General features: G+C 26.4%; 2 protein-coding genes across 2 annotated transcripts; both read right to left on the bottom strand.

Annotated features, from left to right (window-relative positions):
* Nucleotides 1-1,002: 1,002 nt before the first annotated feature.
* LOC126908305 (uncharacterized) lies at nt 1,003-9,079 on the bottom strand. Its single transcript, XM_050690227.1, has 4 exons — nt 8,978-9,079; nt 4,730-5,454; nt 3,518-3,686; nt 1,003-1,680 (listed from the first exon to the last, which is right to left on the bottom strand). The coding sequence occupies exons 1-4, from the start codon at nt 8,983-8,985 to the stop codon at nt 1,395-1,397; spliced, it is 1,188 nt and encodes a 395-aa protein (XP_050546184.1). The 5' UTR covers nt 8,986-9,079; the 3' UTR covers nt 1,003-1,394.
* A 6,911-nt stretch (nt 9,080-15,990) lies between these two features.
* Nucleotides 15,991-21,072, bottom strand: LOC126908309 (uncharacterized). The gene is made up of 5 exons (XM_050690236.1): nt 20,930-21,072; nt 20,758-20,814; nt 18,155-18,341; nt 16,449-16,691; nt 15,991-16,386 (listed from the first exon to the last, which is right to left on the bottom strand). Exons 1-5 carry the CDS (start codon nt 20,990-20,992, stop codon nt 16,307-16,309), a joined length of 630 nt encoding a protein of 209 aa, XP_050546193.1. The 5' UTR covers nt 20,993-21,072; the 3' UTR covers nt 15,991-16,306.
* Between the last annotated feature and the right edge of the window lie 72 nt (nt 21,073-21,144).

Genomic DNA, 21,144 nt, shown 5'->3' with positions numbered 1-21,144 from the left:
TAAAAAAAATCAGAGTATTATTCAAAATTCTACTCTTGAATACCATAATTAATCTGCGTAATCGATGTATCCATATCCTTAGAATAAAAAAGTTACGACTAGTTGTATTACCATAGAACGGTGTTTTATTATATTTTGATAGAAAAAAATTATATTATTACATAAATAATTTTATAATTTATAATTAATATTATTAGTTATATTTTTTTTTAATATATCTATACAAATTAATAATTTTTAAAATCATATCAAAATTCATCAATTATAAACTGAGTATGAATGTTTCAATATTTGTTATATTATTATGGAAGTCCTTTTAAAGACTTTCAATGTATAAGTTCCCTTAGTTTTTTCTTAAGTTTATAGTATTTTATTTTTACTCGATCAATCGTTTGGGTTTTAAAATTGTTTAAAAATTTGGATTTAATATAAAAATGCTTCATTAAATTAGTAATCATAAATACTCTGCAAAAATAATTTGTTTCAATGGGCCATATATTTTTGTAATTTAAACAATATTTAAATTATATTTATTTTTACATGATCGGCATGGTGGTCACACTAGTTATTGACAAAACTCTAGTGTTAAGCCGCGCCTACCGCCGTAGGTGAACGGATGGGTGACCATGCGTGTGCTTCTACGGTGGCGAAAATGTACCATGTCCCCAGTGTAGAAGGCAAAAAGAGACCACTGCACTTAAATTTCCCCAGGATATACCAATGGTATTAACCAACCTAACGGTTGTAAAAAAAAAAAAAAATTGACAGATACGATAACAAGATTTGTCAAAAAAATTTTGTTTATATGACTTTATGATGTAATAACAACTACTGTATGCTAAATAGTAAATTTTAAGAAGAAAATTAATAAAAAATCGCTAAACCTTAATAAGCAATAAAAGAGGAAGAATAAAAATATTATAATAACGAAATTATTTAAACAATTTTTTCTATCAAATCATCAAACTAAAATTAAGTTTCCCATTAAAGAAAATTATTTAACTGCATATAAATATAAAATTCTTTGAATGAAACAATGTTTAACGTTAAGAAATTTAAACATTTTCGATATTTCTCAAGAAAATAATTGACTTATACTTAATGAATCATCCTGTATAACTGTGAATATTGAAATATTCTATAGATATAATTTAAAACATTTTATTTTATAAGTATATTTTATCGTTTACAGTTTTTCATTAAAAACAAATTATCTATGATTATATTTGCTATAGATTTGTGCGTATTACTTCGTTTATACGTATTGTGACATGAATATTACTTCTCTTAGTTCAGTCATGAAAATGTCTAAAATTTACTTTTTCCCTTCTCGAGCACTCCCTTAAGTACATCTCTGTTTCATTTAATTAGCAATTTTTGGAGGTGGCTTGTAATTATTGTACAGTTTTTCCTTCAGCGAAAACTGGTCGTTGTTCATCGAAAAATCGTACAGTCCTCATTTTCCGTTGTCTCCGTTTTACCCAACGATTTCCACCAGTTCCTATAGATCCTGTCGGTCTTTCGAGTACTACAAATGCTTCTTCTACTGGAGAAAGAGCTATTGGAAACGTTTTCGATAAATTTGTCGCATCTTTTTTCAACATACCACCTCCATCTCTACTGCAGTCAACTACTTCCAAACGATATACCGGCTTTTTTAAGGTAACAGGAAGGGAGCGTCTGAAAAGAAAACCATTAATTTTAAGAAAAATATGAGTAAAACAATTAGCAAGTCAAATTTGCATTCGCACATTCTACCATTCAAGCTAATTGCTGCTATTTTGCATGTCAATTTCAAAATCTTTATGAAAAATAGATCGCCTTAGAAAATTTTTTACTTAAAAATGTAAATCGTTTTTCAATATACTTTACTTGCTTGATTATTTTTATCAAATGTTTTTTTTCAGTTATGAGGTTCATAAGCTCTATAGTGTTTTCAGTTACTCCCTAGTTCTAATATTTATTGACATTTTAATAAATTACCATAAATATATACACTGTAAGTAATAATTCAAAAATTTCCATTATCCAGTGTAATATTATTAATATACACGTTAACTACACACAAGTAGAGTAATTTTTACATAAAGTATTGTAAATTTGTACACAAATAAAAAATTTTTATTAATACTTATCTAAATTTCCCCTTACCATAGTACACGTTAAAAACTTCCAATACATATACGGTATAATAGGATTATCATACACCACTCATCAATTACTCACAAAATAAATACAAAATTTTAAAAAAACAATTGATTTCTTTTAGTTACATATATTTCTTGATTTATAAGCTTATAGTTCTTATAAAATAGAAAATAATTTTAAGAAAATAACTGGTCGATAACAACTTATGGAATAAGGCGAAGAAACGACTAGCGATAAAAATAGCAACACCCACACCTCGCCTCATTATTTTAAATTTTAATAATTCCTGAAATTCTTGGCGTGAAGTTCGACCAGTTTCAGTTTATGATATACCTATAACCTGTAAGTGAAAATTCGGGTATTTTTTTAAGTGTATGCTGTTTGATTAGAAATTTATTTAGTATTGTGTTAAAAATAATAATAATCATTATAGAAATGAACTGATTTTGTACAATTTTCTACAACAACTCAGAAAGTTTGGAGACAGTAAAAGTTTTAAGTGTATAACAGAAAAACTTTAAAACAAAAAACAATAATATGCATAATATATAAATAAACAATTATTTTATAATTAACAGTTTTTATGGAAACTTTTGAATACATCTCACCCCAAAAGACATTTATATTTTCAATTATTCATTTTATATTCAAAAAAGTTATACGACCTAAAGTATTAAAACTTAATTTTAAAATCGGCAAACTAATAAAGCCTATATGAGTTATTACAAAATTGAGTTTTTTTAACATAATTTTTATGTTAAATTTAACTCTTTATAATAACACTAATTTTCTCAAACAAGTTTACAACATTAATTATAATTTTAATATTGAAATTTGTGTTTTTAAGATTATAGTTCCCTTAAATCAAACTATTCTGGTACTTTTACCTAAATTACTACCTTAGTTGATTTGTTTTAGATGAGAAATGACTCCCCCCTATGCTCTAGTCTGCTAAGCTTATCTCTAAATACGTCACTAATTATTAATCGATTTAAATTAAAATTAAATTTATATATTATATTTATCACGATTTATTTAAATTTTGAAAATTAAGTTTGCGCATTGAAATATTTTGTATCATTATTTATTGTAAAAAATATTGATATACTACAATTTTATTGAATACATTTTTATCAAAACTAATCACTTCTTAACTGGAACAAATATACATACATTTTTTTTTAAATGTAAATCGTTAAGCTTTAAATTATTATTTAAGTCGGCAATGAGGAAAATTGATAGGAAAACTTATCGCTTCTAACATTTATGCATATTAAATAAGTCAGCCATAAGCCTCTAAGCATACCGCATCCGCTAAAAGCCAAGCTATTCTCGCCAAAACATTATAACTTAAGCGTGTATCAATTACTCAAATCTTGGTGGACTGTAGATTGATACAGGACGAGCAGATTGAAGTAACATGCCACTGTCTCTGACATAAATCATTTCCTTGATGCTATTGTCGGGCAGACTTCCCATGGGTTGAAAAGTACAACATGAATTTTTTGGTCGTACCACGCTGATGGCCTGATTGTGATCTTTGCAGCAGTAAGGTTACATAATACAATTTATGCATCAATATATGACAATAGTAAGTGGTATTAGGCGTCATAGTAGGTAGGCTTTACGATTCTCTAAATATCGCAGCCAGAAATTTTTTCAGAAAGAAGATAATTTTTCTGTTATTTTAAAATAAAAATGATTTCTAATGATCTGTTTTGCTCAAAATCTATTTAAAATTAAATTTCTTAGTAAATAATTAGGTTGACACGTGAATTTTGGAGGAGCTGCAATTTCATTAGCTATGCTAATGATTTCTCTACTTACAGCTTCGTTATACCATTGAAAATGGACGTCATCTATACTCGATGCTGTTGATAAGCAAGTATTATTTAGTGAAAATCTCAACATTTTAGCTGTTATTTATATAACATATTTTATGGTCTATTACATATTGTTTACTTTTGTCTAGATAAATAAATAACTAAATATGTAAAAAATTGTACTAAAAATTATTTACTGTTGAAATTTTTAATTACGTGCCTATTTATAACTATTAAACCAAAATTAATTAAAGATTGACACTCACTAAATAGATTTAATTGCAGATTATATTTAAAGGATAAACTTCAATTGGAAATTTAATTGAAAAATAGTGTAATGAATAGTTCATGTTTTACTAGATTTAACCGAAAGAAAAGTTTACACCCTTCTCGATAGTTTTATATCAACTTACTAAGTGCAATTCGTCTTTTACAATTAAGCATTGCGCAATAATTATAGTAAAAAGTATAGTAGTTTTATTAAATAAATATTCTTTTTAAAATAAAATATTAAAAATTGAAGGCATAAGAATAGAAATTCAATTAGGTTTAGCTTAAATGCAAAAATATATCAATTTTTGAGTTTGATATAACTTATCGAACGAATTGAATGCCTTTAATTTTTAAAATTTATAAAAAATCTTTGTTTAATACTAACAAAAATTTTTTTATTTATCGAATTTCAAAATATTAAATAAATTATTTATCTTTTCTGCTTATTATTATTATTTCTTTTTTACTTAATTGAAAATATATACCTGGCTGGACTTCAGTAGACGGGTGAGGTGTTGTAGGATATCCTTTGTAGTTGGCTGCTTGTTCCGACTCCACCTTCATAGTACCATCTTCTAACTTCAATCCAGTGCTTGGACGTAAGTTCTCTGCTGGATGGCCATCGGGATGTGGCACGTAATTATGTCGTAGCTCCGTATCTAATTCCATATTTCCCTCCATTCGGAGTCCGGTTGATGGTCGAGCATTGCTGGCACGTCGACCCTCTGCATAAGCCACATATTGGTCGTGTTGTTCGGAAGTTAAAACAGATGGACAATCGGGACACGTGAATGGCCCTATGTGACTACCATGTCTTTCGGCTATTTGCCTTTCCCTAGGCGAGTTTTTAAAATTCTCTGAATATTCGGCACTAAATTCCGCGTCACCCTCCATCTGTAGTTCATCTTTGGGCACCGCAGCATGTCGCCTATTCACGCTCATTTCCTCCGGTGTTTTATATGGTACCTCGAAACGAAACCTATATTCAGTATCAAACGCGACGGGACTGTCCGACTGTCCAAATGGAGGTGCTAGCGGCAGTTGATCGAACCCAAGTCCTTTACGCCGATATTTGTGTAGCTGATCGACAGTTACGAATGGCGGACAACGTTTATGATCGTACCAATGACATAGACGACCACCCGATGACTGTTGTGGGTGCGAATTTGACACGGGTCGTTCTTGACGCTGTTTCTTACTCTTACGGAACCTAAATGTTTATTTTAGTTAATTATTGACGGTGTTTTATTGCGTTTTATTGATCATATCATTAAGTAGACATCACTCAAACATAAATATGCGTAAAATTTACATTTATTGAACAATAAAAATTAGCTGTACTTCTAATTTTGTTTAATCTTAAATGTACAACAACACACAGCCCAGTTTTTATTTGAAAAAGATTAGTAAATTATTCAATTATGCTATTCCGAGTGTATAACTTAGAATTTCTTATTGGGGCTAAAATACGAAATTTATTTTTGATAATCTTTAATTTTTGCCAAATCGCTATTTTTAAGTACCGTATGAGCAAAATAAACAACACGCGAGTTTCAAGATGGAACTAACACAATCAAATTCCAGTTAATAAAATTAATATAACTTGGAAAATTTTAGGAACAAGATATACAAAAAGCATTCTTTGTTACCTCTGAGTGTGCGCCTATAATTTTATTTTTATTTTTTTGTCTCATCGAAAAGTAAAGTTATTATTTTGTACCTATTGATTTTATATACAACAATTTACGTTAAAACGAGTGCTATTCAATATTTAACTAGATAATGAGAGACAATATAACCTATAAATACAGATTAATAAAATTTCAAATCCATCATCGATTTCGTATGCATAAGTAAGAAATAACATACAAAGATATATGTTAAAATTACAATGAATATTGTAAAATACGTTTTTCGTTATCTTAATATGTATTTAACAACTTTAACTAAATGTACTTGTATCATGTCATCGCGCGATAAATTGTCTGGCTACACACCGTAAATACCAATTACTTAAAATACATTTTTTTCATTATGAGAAAAATAGAAAAATATTCAAGAATTTTTTTTAATCAATACTTGGATTGTTAATATAACTGCACATGAGATGATAATGATATTAAATTACTCGTTTTATTTCAATGCACATGAATAATATTGTTTTATTAAAAATAAACAATATGAAAATAAGACTTTTCACGGCTAGCTACAAAAGTTTATACGCACGGCCCTTAATTAGGTCACGATTCGAAAAGTACTGGTTTCAGATTAAAACTTTTATTGAAGGCTTACATTTGATTTATAAGTTTGCCTAATTATAAAAAATTATTTGTTTAATCAATATGTAATTTTTTTTTTTTTTTCAAAAAAATATAAAAAAGGTTTTTACTTTGTAAGAAACTCTTAATTCTATTAACTGACCAAATCATAGATTTTAAATGAAATCAAAACAGTTCAGATGTTAAGACAAATTTATTGTCTATGCATATAAAATGTAATTGAAATAGTTTGAAAGTTTATGCTTCTCATGAAGTTTATTTTTATTATACTTACTTTGTCCTTGGTATCGTTGTGTGTATGGCAAAAAAGACTTTTGTTGGTGAACTGATAAAATGTTCACCTTTTATATACAAATCAACAAGGACAGACAAAGCTATTTCGTGTTGAACTTTTAAAAATAGGTATATAACTTCCAAAAGTGTTTTCGTGATAAATTAAAACACAATGAAAGTAAGTGTTACAGTAAAATAAATCATTGATTAATCTATTCAGGTATGACAAGTGTAAATAATTTAAAAAAAAAAATACATTACAAATGACTTTTGTGTTTCACCTTAAAGCTCATAAGAAACAACAAGCTCGTTACTTGAACCCAAACATTAAAGCTGAGTTAATAATTTATCATAGTCAATGTTAGAAATATACTTGAAAGGAAACCTCTAATTTGTAATAAATGCGAACTCTTCAAAGAGAATTTTCCACTATTCTTAAACAAAATAATACTACTTTATTAAATGACGTTCCAAAATAAATATTCACGTTAGGTAAATTTTGTAAATCTTGAAAACGAAATTTGAAGCAATTAAAATAGAATTCATAGATAAATAGTCACATTAAATAGTGGATACTATAGACATCTAATACAAAAATTAATTTTTATTAAGTTACTAATACTTAATTTTGAAAATGGAAGATACATAAATTTAATATAATAGAGAACTGACACTTAATTATTAATAAATATATATTTCCATAGAACTTTATTATTTGAATTTTTAAATTCTATTCAGTTAAAAAGAATAAGTAACAGTATTGAAGTATTTGAATATAACATTAAAAACCACTGCATAATAATAGTAAAGTAATAATATTATAAAATTGTGTAGTTAAATTGTTTTAAATGGATTTAAAATAATTGATAATTTAGTATAATAAATTATCATTTTTATAATAAATCATAATACGACTATATTATAGAAAAATTTTTACTACAACACAATTTATTTAAACTTTTGCCAATAATATTGTCTGATATTTGTTTTAATTATACTCGCGTGCTCTCCGATATACAGATTTAAAAAAGAGGTTTCCATAAAGTATTTATTAATTTCTAGGCACCGATGTAGACTAATATTTTAAAAGCTTTATATTCAGACAAAGAATAATAATATACATTTTCCAAAAATATTATCTAGGTTTTTCTACTTTATCATTTTTTAAATTCTTTCCGTAAACTGAAAACTAACATGTTTCTATCAAGTTCCAATAGTTGATGACATTAGATTCGTAAATGAAGAGTATTATATATTATGTGATTTTTCTTAAATTAATAATTTTTTTTTGGATTTTGTTAATGACATATACATTTCCAATTATCTGTTCAAAATACTTTTACATTTATTTCTTATACCTTATAAAAATGTCAATTTTATTTTTTCATTAGCTGGTCTATAACATCTTTTGTAACAATATTTCAGAAGTTATTAACAATTTTATAACTACGCAAGTGGAGGCGTGAAAACAAGAAATATAAAGTGATATAAATAGCATTATACACTCCTCATCACCAGACATTACTTTAAATTGTTAACAACATCTAAAATACTGAATCAAAAGTTATTATTTCACAGTCATTTTTTTAATTATATAATTTTCTATATTTTATAAGCTAGTTAAATATGTATGTTGACATCTATATTTCATATAGGGTATGAATATAAAAATTATTTTATTACAAATAATGAAGATGCATACGTAATTAACAAAAAAACATTATTATTATAGAAATTGAGTAGCATGCGTTAAAAATTTAAGGTTACAAGACACTGAAATTAAAATGTTTTATTTTGACGTTTATATTTATTTTTAAGTTAGTTAAGGTTTCTTTAAGGTAACTTAAAACCTGATGTAACCCAGCCACTGATATACTTTACATATATATATTTAATTCTATATTCTAATTCACAATTAAGAAAATAGTTAAATTTTTGTTGTAATATTTTTTTAGCCGTTTTTATAATGTTATAACGCGTGTTCTAATTTAAAATATTCAAATTTAAATCCATGTTTATCAATACATATAAGCCGTTAAGAATTTATATGATTTAAGTAAATCTAATTCACAAGCCTTATTGTGTTTTAAGAAATAATTTGTTCAGGTTGCAAGGCAAAAATATATGATTAAAAATTGAAACAAGAAATTATTTACTAAATTAATTTATACATAAGCTTACCTGGACATCACCAACGACTGTCTTGCAAGGTTGACGACCAAACGTTTTAAAGGGTTTCACATTATTTGTGAATTGTACAATATATAAAACGGTGGTCGCGACGTTTCATTTCGAAGGTCGACTTTTGTTTCGATAATGCACCCGAAATTGGGTCAAGGGGTCGATTATATCTATACGAACTGAGACGCTACGTAGACACGCAGAACGCTTTTATGACAAAAAGCCACAAGTCAGGTAACGCGATAGATTTTCTGAGAAAAGTAAATAGGTACCAAGTTGCTAATTAATACTGAAAGTTAAGTAACAAGGTTTCTTAAATTAAAAATAAAACGTTTGCGTTTGTATGTAAAATATAAAGTTTCCCTTCCTCAACATCAAAAATAACTTTGAACACAAATAAATAATTTTTTTTTAATTGTCTATGTATAACCTAAAATACTATCATAACATCAGAGAAATGTCATAATAAGTGACGTCGAACTTCTATCAACTCTCTCATTTAACTAAAAAAAGAGAGATATTTAGATTTGGTTTAGTTTATAAACGACTGTATTATAACCTTTATTTAATTATTTCTGTTTTGCAGTCTCCACACACCAATTTTAAGTTTCGATGCGATGCTCAGAGTATTTATTTTACTATATAGAGTATTTAACAAGTAAGGAAACGGGTTTCTATAATTTTCATTGTTTATAACATTTGACCCATTACCTTACTTACTGAATACTCTGTATATGTATATGTTTATATAGGAAACAAAAATAACATGTTTTTCTTTTTTTTTTTTTGTGTCTGTAGCTTCATGTTTGCTTGGCTTCTAATGTATTAATTTTATTGATAAATTAATCTAAAGATCTAGAATTATATTTGATTGAAGATATAAAACTTGAAATTTGAAATAATATCTTGAACCAAAAAAAAATAAACTTCTAAGCATCCCTAGGGGATCTACAAGGATCACGCGTTTAATAACCATGCAAGTCTTAGTTACCTCAGAGGTGGTGGTAACACAAACGATCATGACTTGGTTAGTTAGAACTTCGGTATAACTGCTTCCTAACAGCAAATAAGGCCCATTAATCCAGCAATAATACGGTTGGATTGTTAACTTCTCACGGGGTAGTTAGCCAAAAAGCAAAGTGACCATTGGGATCTTCTATGGCATCAGGCGTATTATAGAGTATTCGACCTTAATTACCCTCAATTAACCTACTTTTTTCAACGATATGCCAAATTATTACAATTCGTATTTAGTTGAAGATATTACCCTCAAAAATTGAAAAAAAATCCCTTAATCAAATAAAAAGTACCTTTAACAGCATTATCCATACAAACAATTAAAATGATTAATTTCTAATATTTTTAATATATATATATTGTCGAATTAGATTTGATATGATAAAAGTATTCAACTGCAAAAGTAAATAATTTTACTTTGTAATTTATTAATCTATTTATGTGTGTTACTAACAATCTATAATATTCCAAAGTTTTTGGTAACATGTTGCTATATAAAACACAAATCTAAAAAAAAAAAAAATGATTTTTAGTTTTATCTAAATTTAACAATCGATTTTTACAATTACAATCAAATATTATAAATTATAATATTTGCGTATTATAATTTATAATATGCTCAATTTAGTAGATATTTTTAACAATTTTTTTTATTGGTTTTTTAGTTAAAGTAAATCATTAAAATTAATTGAGTTCTGTATATTATAATTGTAAAATCTTTTAAAACACCAAAAGTTAATTATAAATGATTACTATGATTTATATTTAAGTGATCTATTACGATAAAAATGCAAAAAAAAATAGAGCTTTTCTGATAAATTTATAATAAATAGTAATTATAAAACTTTCTGACTGCATATTAATCTTAACAATACCTTTTTATTCTATTTAATTATATCAATTTGAAACTTGCAAGTTCATTAATATATAATAAATTCATTTTTTTTTTATTATAAACTTTCACTTAAAGGACGAAAAAAAGTAGGTTAAAATTATTATTTTTAACACATTAAAAATAAAAATCAATAATAATTTGAAAAGAATTAATTATAAAAATTATATAATATATAAATAAAAATATTTTACTTTTGTAATTATCCACCAAGCAATTAAAGATTATTTTTAAGTTAGGTATATTAGGTTATAATATATTTGTAAGCCTATATGTATTGGGTAGCTAGTCATTGAGCTTAATGTCATTGTTTTAACGAACATCGTGCAGGTAAGCAGCACAAAGAAACCTACGAATATACTTTTAGTGTTTAATTTTTGACTTGGTGATTATTGTGCCGCATGCTTTCAAGGCGTTAGCGATGGAATACATTGGGCCACCACAATACCGCCTTCATAAATCTTTTACATAGATATAAATATTTTTGAATCTTGTTTTGGCCAGGCCAGAGAAAAATTTAAAAAATATTGATGTCGATCTCTCAATAAAATATACAGAGTGATTTTTTTATCATAACCCACTCAATTACTCACAGAATAATAATAAAATAAACATTTTTTTTTTTTTATTATCTTTAGTTACATATTATTCTTGAATTATTAACTATGTAATACTTTTTAAGTTCATCCCTTATGGCTTGTAAGGATGTTAACTTTGTTTTTTTAAATGGGAACACATATTTTGAATTTAATAAAATGTTTGAGTTTTTAATTTAATAATAAATGGCATTTGAATTTTTAGTATAACTTTATTTGTTTATTAGATATAAAAATTTAAAGTTTCAAATTTTTTAATTAATATACAGGTATAATACACAAGGGATTACAAATATAGGTAGCTAATTGGTTTTATATGATATCGGTATTAGCAGGTACACAGCATTGTTATCATCAATGGTAGTAAGGTACATTGTTGTGAGTTTATAAATACATTAATTTACAATACAAAAAGTATATCTATTGATAGTCATGATTTATAATAAACAATCTGTGACTGTGACAGCAATTTCATAAAAAACCAATTAGCTACCTATATTTGTAATCCCTTGTGTATTAAACCTGTATATTAACTCAAAAATTTGAAATGTTTTTATCTAATAAACGAATAACGTTATATTAAAAATTCAAATGCCATTACTATTAAATTAAAAACTCAAACATTTTATTAAATTCAAAATATGTGTTCCCATTTAAAAAAACAAAGTTAACATCCTTACAAGCCATAAGGGATGAACTTAAAAAGTATTACATAGTTAATAATTCAAGAATAATGTGTAACTAAAGATAATAATAAAAAAAAAATTTTTTAATTATTATTATTCTGTAAGTAATTGAGTGGGTTATGATAAAAAAATCACTCTGTACTGTTTCAAAAGTATACTTATTCAACATAATGAAATAAGGGTACATTATATAATTATATTTATAACAAAAATACAAAGTGAATAGGGTCAAGTGGGGTAAATGGAAATTGGGGCAAAAGGAAAAAAATATTATTTAAAATAAATTATTAGTGATTATAGAATTCGGTATCATTATAACCATAGTACACATAAGGTATAATAGTGTGCAATGATAAAAATAGGGAAAATTTGAGGATATGTATAAATTGTTATCACTCGAAAAAGTGTTTATGATTATTTTAGATTATATTTTCTGCTCAACGGCTTTTGAGAAGGGTATCTTCATCAAAAATATAAGTAGAACAGTACAGTTTGAACTAAATTGTCATTTCATATTTACTTATTTACTATACGGCCCTAAAACTAGTTTAATATCACTTTTTCTATGGAATTATATTTTTTTTGTAAAATACAAAATAAAAATCAATTGGGGTAAATGGAAATTTGGTTTTGGGGTAAATGGAAATATTAATAACAAATATAATTTGAAATATTACGATCTTTATCATTTTTTTTTCAACTTCAGAATACGTAATTATATCAAAAAAACATATTAACAGTTGTAGAAAATCAAATTTCATTAGAACCTTCAACGTCAAACACTTTTATAGACTAAATTTTTCCAACATCAAGTAATAATATCTCAGTAAGCCCAAAAGATATAATGTCTATTTTTTCAATACAATTAATACAATATAAAACTAACAATACAATTTGTGTTACAAAAGACCGAGTTCCTCGTCTTAGAGTAACAAAGTATGGTGAAGTTTTACAAATAAAAATGTGTTAAAATAATTGGAGGAAGCAACCTCAAACAAAAAGCTAATCAAATATCCTAGTAAACTTGGGTGACCTAAGAAAGCTATTAAAGATGTACAAAATATTGTGTTGGAACAATCAATTGATAATATTGATGATGTAGTTTATCATTCATTAGAAGATGATTGTAATGACAATTCATTAGATTTAAGTATTGAAGAAGTTTTATACAATACACCAATTTGGTCTCAAATAAAACCTGGAGTATTTATTTTAATAGATTTTATTGGAGGGAACCGTAAGAAACAACATTTTAAGTATGTATGTTTAGTTAAACGTGTAGATAAAGATGATGGGGATATTTTAGTCCGAGGATTAAAAAAAAATAATGAAATTGGAACTGATTTTTATATTGTTGAAAATGACTTGTCAGATATTACAGTAGAGATGATTCTTGCAATATTACCAATACCAACTGAACATAAGAAGAACAGAAAAACGATTTACACATTTGCTGGATACATAAATGTTGATGAAAATTAATTAGTTTAGGCACTATGTTACCTACTTATTCATACATTAATTTATGCGGTATATTTTAAAACTAAAAATGCTTTTAGTTTGTTATTTTGTTTATAATATTTACTTTACATTGTTATTTTTTATGTTAAATTATTATTATCACTATTATATGAAAACAAAAGACTGTTAATATATTTTGAAAGTTTATGAAATAGTAAGTAAGCATTAAACTGTACTAAATTATATTAAAATAATAAAGATTACCTAATTATTTCACTAATTTAATTGTAATTTATGTAATTCAAACAAATTTTCATTTGCCCCAGGCTTATAACATTATCAACTATACTTTAATTTTCATTTACCCCATACACAATATACTATTTGGGACAAATGGAAATTTGTAGGTATCGAATACATGAAGTAATATAATGATAGCTGTAACAGAACAATTTCATTTGCCCATTATGTTTGTTCAATATAACACTTGCTGTTGGAAATAGTTATTTTCATTTACCCCAGAAGTATGGGGCAAATGTAAATTTTTTATGCAATTTTATATTATTTTTTTCTCTTAAAATAATCAACTATTTTAACGTTTGATTGAAATGTTAAACACATATTGAATATAGTTAAATAGTTTTTATCTAAACCAAAATTAAAAAAAATTATTACTACATGAATCTAATAAAAGTTGTAAAACATGTAAATTTCATTTCCATTTACCCCACTTGACCCTATAATCTTTTACATAAAAAGTCAGTCATTGATATTGTGTAACGATCTTGTATTATTTAAAATTAAATCGTTTTTCTAAACAGTCATATTGATTATACAGCGCATAGTGTACAGCGTGTGAAATATAATGTGAATTCACAATCAACATTGGATTGTTTAAAATATCATTACGTTACATGGGATACGAGGTAAGTACAAGTTTAATTCATGATTTCAAATCACAAACAATTTATTGCGTAATAAATCATTAAGATAAATTATTAAGTTTTGTAAAGAATATTTAACATAATTGATTCAATATTGTTGAACCCCGAGAACAATCCACTGTTTTTTCATAAACATTCGTGTTTCTTTTATTTATTTGACCATTACCTTTCTATGCTCAACCACCGTTTATTTACCTTTCTAAACCCCTTTTTATTTATATCATTATACTCTTTACGCCCTTACATATTTTGTCATACTTAAAGACGTGTTATTCCGCAATATATTATCTTATTTTATTTTGTATTATTGAATATATATATATTTAATATATATTCATTACATTATCCTTTTTATTCCAACTACAAATTATTTATTTAACTCCTTTTTTTTTTTGTTGGTTTAATACAGTGGAATCCCACCTTCCTAAAAATTACATTTTAAAAAATCGGTGAATTTTGTATTTTTTTTTTTAACGATACGTAAAATGATCACAACTAGTATCCAGTTAAATATATTATCCTAAAAAATTGAAAAAAATCTTCTTTATGAAATAAAAAATTGCTTTACCACCTTTTTCCATATAGACAGTTAAAATCATTCATCTCTAATATTTTTATAGTGTTTATTGTCGAATTAGGTTTGATATGATAATAGGTTTCAACTACAAAATTACTTTGTATTTTATTAATTTTTCACTCTATTTGTATGTGATACTACCAGTCTATAATATTCCAAATTTTTTGATAACATGTTTTTATATAAATAATTTCATTGCTAATGTTGCTTTTGTAATTATGCATCATGTTCTTAGAATTAAACACTATCTACAGATTTGCATCGAAGTATTTCTTATGATAGTTATTTTAATCACTGTCAAAGATGATCATCTACACTTATCTCAACTATTCCATAACTAACTTTATGCTGTGCTGTGACCGCACTGTGTTACCGTTTTATTTATGTTACTTAAAAGTAGTTGTTTATCACATAGCCATCATAGTAATTAGAATTATAGTCACTTTTGAGTTATTGAAACTATTGTAGTCAAAGTCATCAACAAGGATACCCACGGCAGTTACCTATTTTAGTATTATTTTTTAACTGTACCATATTAGTGTACTACCAGATCATATATGTGTTAGTAAATTATTTATGTTAAGCTCTAAGACTTTGTTTCATCCGGTCTCTTTTATCACATAAACATACATCGGATTAATTATATTATTAATATAATATTATTTAAATGTTCTTTGAATTAAATCTTAATTACGGGGACGCTCACTTGAATGTTAAAGTTCTGTAAATTAATTATTATAGTTTTCTATGATTAATTCAATTGAATAAATTTGATAATATAGAAAATATTGGGGTTGTCATTTGAGAATTGTACGTTAAATAGAGAATAAATACTGAAAATTCTTCCTGTATGTACGTTTTTTATTGAATTTTCATAAATTACCTACCAAAAGATAGGTTATTGTCTTTAATATGCTCTATTAATATTCCTTTAGGGTTGGAGGTTTTAAAATATTATAGCAGCATAAAATAGAGAAAAAAAATGTTAAATGCCATTTTTTGCAATAGTCTAATTTTAAAATATTTTCCTAAATTTCTAAAAATGTATTACAGTCAAACATAATAATTCAAGTAAACTAAATAATTATAATTGTTGATATTTTTTAAATAAATTAAAAAGTATTTTGATAATAATATGATTTATTTTGAAAAAAAATTATCCGTAATGTGTTTTATTAGAAATATTCCAAGCTTCCTGGTTGTTATACAAATCTTTTCTTTTTTTCAATAACCATTCTAAAATTAAATGAATATAGCTGTCATATAGCAAAAATGTTAAATTAAAATTTGTTATATACCTTCATAACAAACCGTGTCAGAAGAAAATGGTTTCATTAAATGGTCTACGATATCATTATTACGGATAACCTGTTGTAATGTTAGTTTAAAACATCCATTAGAGATGCATCCGATCTTATCTGGGTCATATACTTTAAATATGCCTTCGAGACTTTGAAATTTTGGTAAAACAATTTTTGGAATTGGGTAATATTGATTATTTAAAATTTGTCTAAAAATATTTAGGTTTATTATTTCGTTTCCTAGAAAAAATAAGTATATAAATTATTTATGTTTTATAAAATAAATAGATATAAAATGTTTTTCTTATAAACACATTAAATAAAATAATAATAATAGTAAAGTAAAACAAATTATTAAATTAAAATTTTTTAGAACAGTCAAAACTACCAAAGATGTAATTGTACTAGAATAATCTATAAGTACCTGTAAGTTACTATAAGCAGTTTATAGTATGAGTTAATAGGAACTCATAATTTATAAGTGTGCGCAGATTTTTTGTTCTGAGTCAGCAAAAACTTACACAGGCCTACATTGCTATCTTAACGATATGCTTTACAAAAAATTTAATTTAAGATTTATAAAGCCTCAATTATTCGTACCTAAACAATTTAAAAGTAATTATTTACAATACTCTAATAATCTTGATACTCTCTTTCTCCTTACAAAAAATGCTATTGCTAAAGCATTATGCTATATATTACACTTAATATTTTATTCAATTAATACTAATAATTAACAAAGTTTCGTTATAATTATAGTAATACATTAAATAAAACCTGTTGTTTGAACTATAAAAAGGTTAAATAATTGTAGTATAGAATACTAATTAATATTTTGTCAATACATAATATAATTTTTTATCTATACTTAGGGATTGCTGACGATTATCGGCCAAGAATATCATTTCGACATCAAATAGAATAGACTAGTTGTAAATAGAATTTTAAGTTTAATATATTTCTTTTTTGTTCCTTCCAGTTTTGGGTGTTGGATAAACCAGGTACCCTAAGATGAACTAGTTTTACTTTTAAAAGTATAAGTGAAATGGTTGCCCGTTGCCTTCTGCGCTGGGGACATGGTGCCTTTATCATCTTAAACGCAAGTATGGTATTACTCGTTTGTACACTACAGGTACGGCTTAACACTAGAGTTTTGTTAACATCTAGTGTGTCCACCGCGACACACCACGCCATCTTTAATTGACATTTTACATAAAACAACTATTTTAGTTTCATCGTTGTGTTAACTCTTGAATGACATTTATAAAAAAAATATTGAATATGCAATACATAGATTAGAAGTCGGCGTCAATGAAGATAGTTAACCTTTTTAATTTACAATATTTATTATTGTTTTTTATCTATCATCCTGGACAACAACGTGGGATAAATAGTTTTAATAATATAATGTAAAAACAACATACTTGTAATATCAACAATGTAAATATATAAACCATTTATGCAGATGATCTTAGTCATAATGTATAAAAAAAATACAATAGAAAACCACAATAACACGAAACATGATGATTTATTTTTAACTTATTGTTAAAAATATCATGAAAAAGAAGCGAGAGCCATAAAAACACATCACGGTAGGTAAAATTAATACCCTCTAAGCTTCGCATTGAAGTGCAGATAATCGCGTGTACTAGAATATATATCGCATAATTACATAACGATATTTAAATATACATCCTTACCATCGAAGTTCCACAATTTTTCTATAATGTATTTTATGTTACTGATATTGTAAGCCGGCTTTTTTTGGCTTAATATACTTTTCAAACCGTATAAACAAATTTCAACACGAACAATACCTGAAGTATTATTTTTTGGTAAGCAATAATTCTTAAATATTTCTTCTGTATTTTCGATTTCCGTAACTTCCTTAAAGGTGATTTGAAAAATCAAAGTAAACATTTCTTTTAATAAATCGGAATATAAATCATCTTATGGTATTTTTATAAATTATAAATTAATTATACTAATATTTTGTAATTCGTTTTAAACCAGAAATTAGAATAAAAAAAAAACATTAAATTTCAATTTTAATTTAAAATGTTGATATTTCATGTGTTAGACTTTAAATTTGTTGGATTATTATTAATTTTATATAACAGTATAGTGTAATCCCATTAATATGAACACTTGTGGCTTATACAAAATTAAAAAAAAAACATGTAAATTTGTTGTAATAAAAATTCTCTGAACACAAAAAAAATTGTTTAATAAAATTCATGGCGATTCCTATAACTTTTGATACAATCAATATTTAAATGTTAATTTTTTTTTTATGTATGCATTAACATACAAGTTACAAAAATTTGTAAAATTAAATATAATAAAATAAAACGTATTATTATTTTGAAGGTCGCAGTAGAAAATAGAAATGAAAATAATAGTAATAGCTATTTTGCTATTATAGCAAATGATTAAGAAAATGGGGACGGCGAAAAATTCGAGCAGCGGTCGGAAAAGACGCGTAACGACGAACTCCGTCGAACGATACAAGAATCGCGGCGATTGGAGAACGAATCGAATTTTAAAACGGAAAGTTAAAATCTCTTCCAGGTCGAGCTATAATGAGGGGCTTAGTAAAATAGTATTTACAGGGAGATAACGATGAGCGTACACGTATTTAATTCTAAAAATAAATTACCAATATAGTAATATGCTAATATTTTACAGTATGGATGACGTTACCGGTCGTCTAAAACCTGTACATAAGTTCACGCTGAACTGTACCCGCACGCACACGTTCAGTGTGTCGTAAATATGTTTCAAAATATTGTTCAGACGACGCTGTCGGTCGTTCAAACACTGCTCGTGTGTTCACGTGTAACCGAATATACCGAGAAAAACGACTTTAATGTTCACACACCACAAGTGTATTATAACTATTTTACTATTTAAAAATTTGCATTTTTAATAGAAATGTAGAATTATGAATATACAGTTAATTTTCTTTTTTTTTATTAATTTTAGTAGGAGGTGCGATCGTCCTGTTGTCTAAGCCACGAGCCGCCACTGATTAATTACACCAGCATTATATACCCATTTATTGTACTGAAATTCTTATAACACAATAAGTATTTGTTCTAAAGTTGCTGTGTATTTGTAAGAAAAGATTTTTAAAAAAACCTTATTTAGAAAATATTTAAAAAAATACTTTATGTAAATATAAATCAGTACATGTAGGGTAATTTTGGGGATTCATCGGCTCCCTCACTTAACAATCTCACCAGTCGACCGGTGCGGGAAAGGGGCGTGGTCTGGAATGGAAAAGTGGGTAACTTGGGAGGTAAGTTAAGGGTAGAATCAAGAATAGCGATTTCCCCTCTTTAACCCAACCAAAGTTCAAGGAGAACCGATGTAGACTAGAACCCCTCTTTAAACCTAACACTAACTGACGGGTTACTATTGTGCTCTTATTAACAACTAAATGATTCTAGGTATAGTAAAAAACACATGTAGAACAATGTTGACAGTGGCTGCTACCTATCTATCTTAACGTATTATACACTACAACGAAGGATATAACTATGACGTACGTTTTCCTATAAAATAGATAATAGTAATAAGTAATAATAAAACGTACTCACAACATAGGACATTTCAATGATTACACTAAGACCTCCCTATTTATCCTCTTCACTAATCCCTAATTAGGTTTGATTCTGTATATAAACTACGACCTCTAGCTAAGCTTGAGAACCTTTACCCTCTCCACTTGACTATAAATTAGTTTACATAGAGTTTTCGCTTGTCCTAACCTCGAGTAAAAGGCTACGTTGATAAAAGCTTCGCTATTCTGACAGAACCAATTCTCCCCTTTCATTGTGTAGGGTTTAAGCTATAGCGTGCATGCCCAAGTTAATCTAAACATTTGTTACGTGGACTACCTTGATTTTAAAAAAGCTTTCATGTATCGAGGGAGGAGGAGGTTACACTGGGTTTACAAGAGGTGGAACCGTAAGTTGTAGTTAGGTTTAAAAGGGGGTTCTATTCTACATCGGGGTATCCCTTGAACTTTGATAGGGTCAAAGAGGGGTTGTAACTATTTTTAATTCTCGCCTGACCATATTTCTTTACAACCTACACAATGCCACTTAGGCGGATGGTGATAAGGTAAAACACGAAAGCCATTGAAGAAGTTTTAATAAAAAATATTAAGTAAACAAAAATAATATTAGATAAAAAAAAAAATTTTCGGAGTGTCATGTTATATACCATTATTTAAAAATAGAAAAGAGACTAGAGAAGGGAGATGATTAACTCGAATCAAAAATTTAATTATAATTACCATATTCGTTACGCTAGATGACTCTTCACTTTCATAAATAAACATATGTTCTATGACCTAATAACATAAAATTGTATTATATTATGTTGCCATAAATAATTTAATGATAATTTTTTTAAGTTTCTTTTGTTAAAGAATGTAAAAATAAATAATAAACTTTTATTTTAATTACCGAATCCGTCGAAAATGATTTTGTAACACATAATAATATACCGAAATAAATTTTCCAATACATTCTAGAATATTTCTTAATAGAATATTTAATAGATTTTGGAAATGAAATAGTACAATTATATTTTTATATTGAATAGATAAGTTGAAACAGGTTTAAATAGAAAAATATTTGTTTCGCTATTTGTGTTTATTAGTACATATTTAATTCAAAAA

This window comes from Daktulosphaira vitifoliae, unplaced genomic scaffold (assembly GCF_025091365.1).
Source record: "Daktulosphaira vitifoliae isolate Bord-2020 unplaced genomic scaffold, ASM2509136v1 Scaffold_5, whole genome shotgun sequence".
NCBI classification, from domain to species: Eukaryota; Metazoa; Arthropoda; class Insecta; order Hemiptera; family Phylloxeridae; genus Daktulosphaira; species Daktulosphaira vitifoliae.
The sequence above is the reverse complement of the archived record's forward strand: the minus strand, read 5'-3'. Positions and strand labels throughout refer to the sequence as shown.

Coding starts and splice junctions, on each gene's coding strand:
- LOC126908305 (XM_050690227.1), bottom strand. Junction 3,687..4,729: donor GTCTACTGAAGTCCAGCCAG/GTATATATTTTC, acceptor ACTGCTGCAAAG/ATCACAATCAGGCCATCAGC. Junction 1,681..3,517: donor TACAGTCCACCAAGATTTGA/GTAATTGATACA, acceptor TTTTCTTTTCAG/ACGCTCCCTTCCTGTTACCT.
- LOC126908309 (XM_050690236.1), bottom strand. CDS start 20,992: ATGTATTGGAAAATTTATTTCGGTATATTATTATGTGTTACAAAATCA. Junction 18,342..20,757: donor CATCTAGCGTAACGAATATG/GTAATTATAATT, acceptor ATCACCTTTAAG/GAAGTTACGGAAATCGAAAA. Junction 16,692..18,154: donor AAAATTGTGGAACTTCGATG/GTAAGGATGTAT, acceptor TATTTTTTCTAG/GAAACGAAATAATAAACCTA.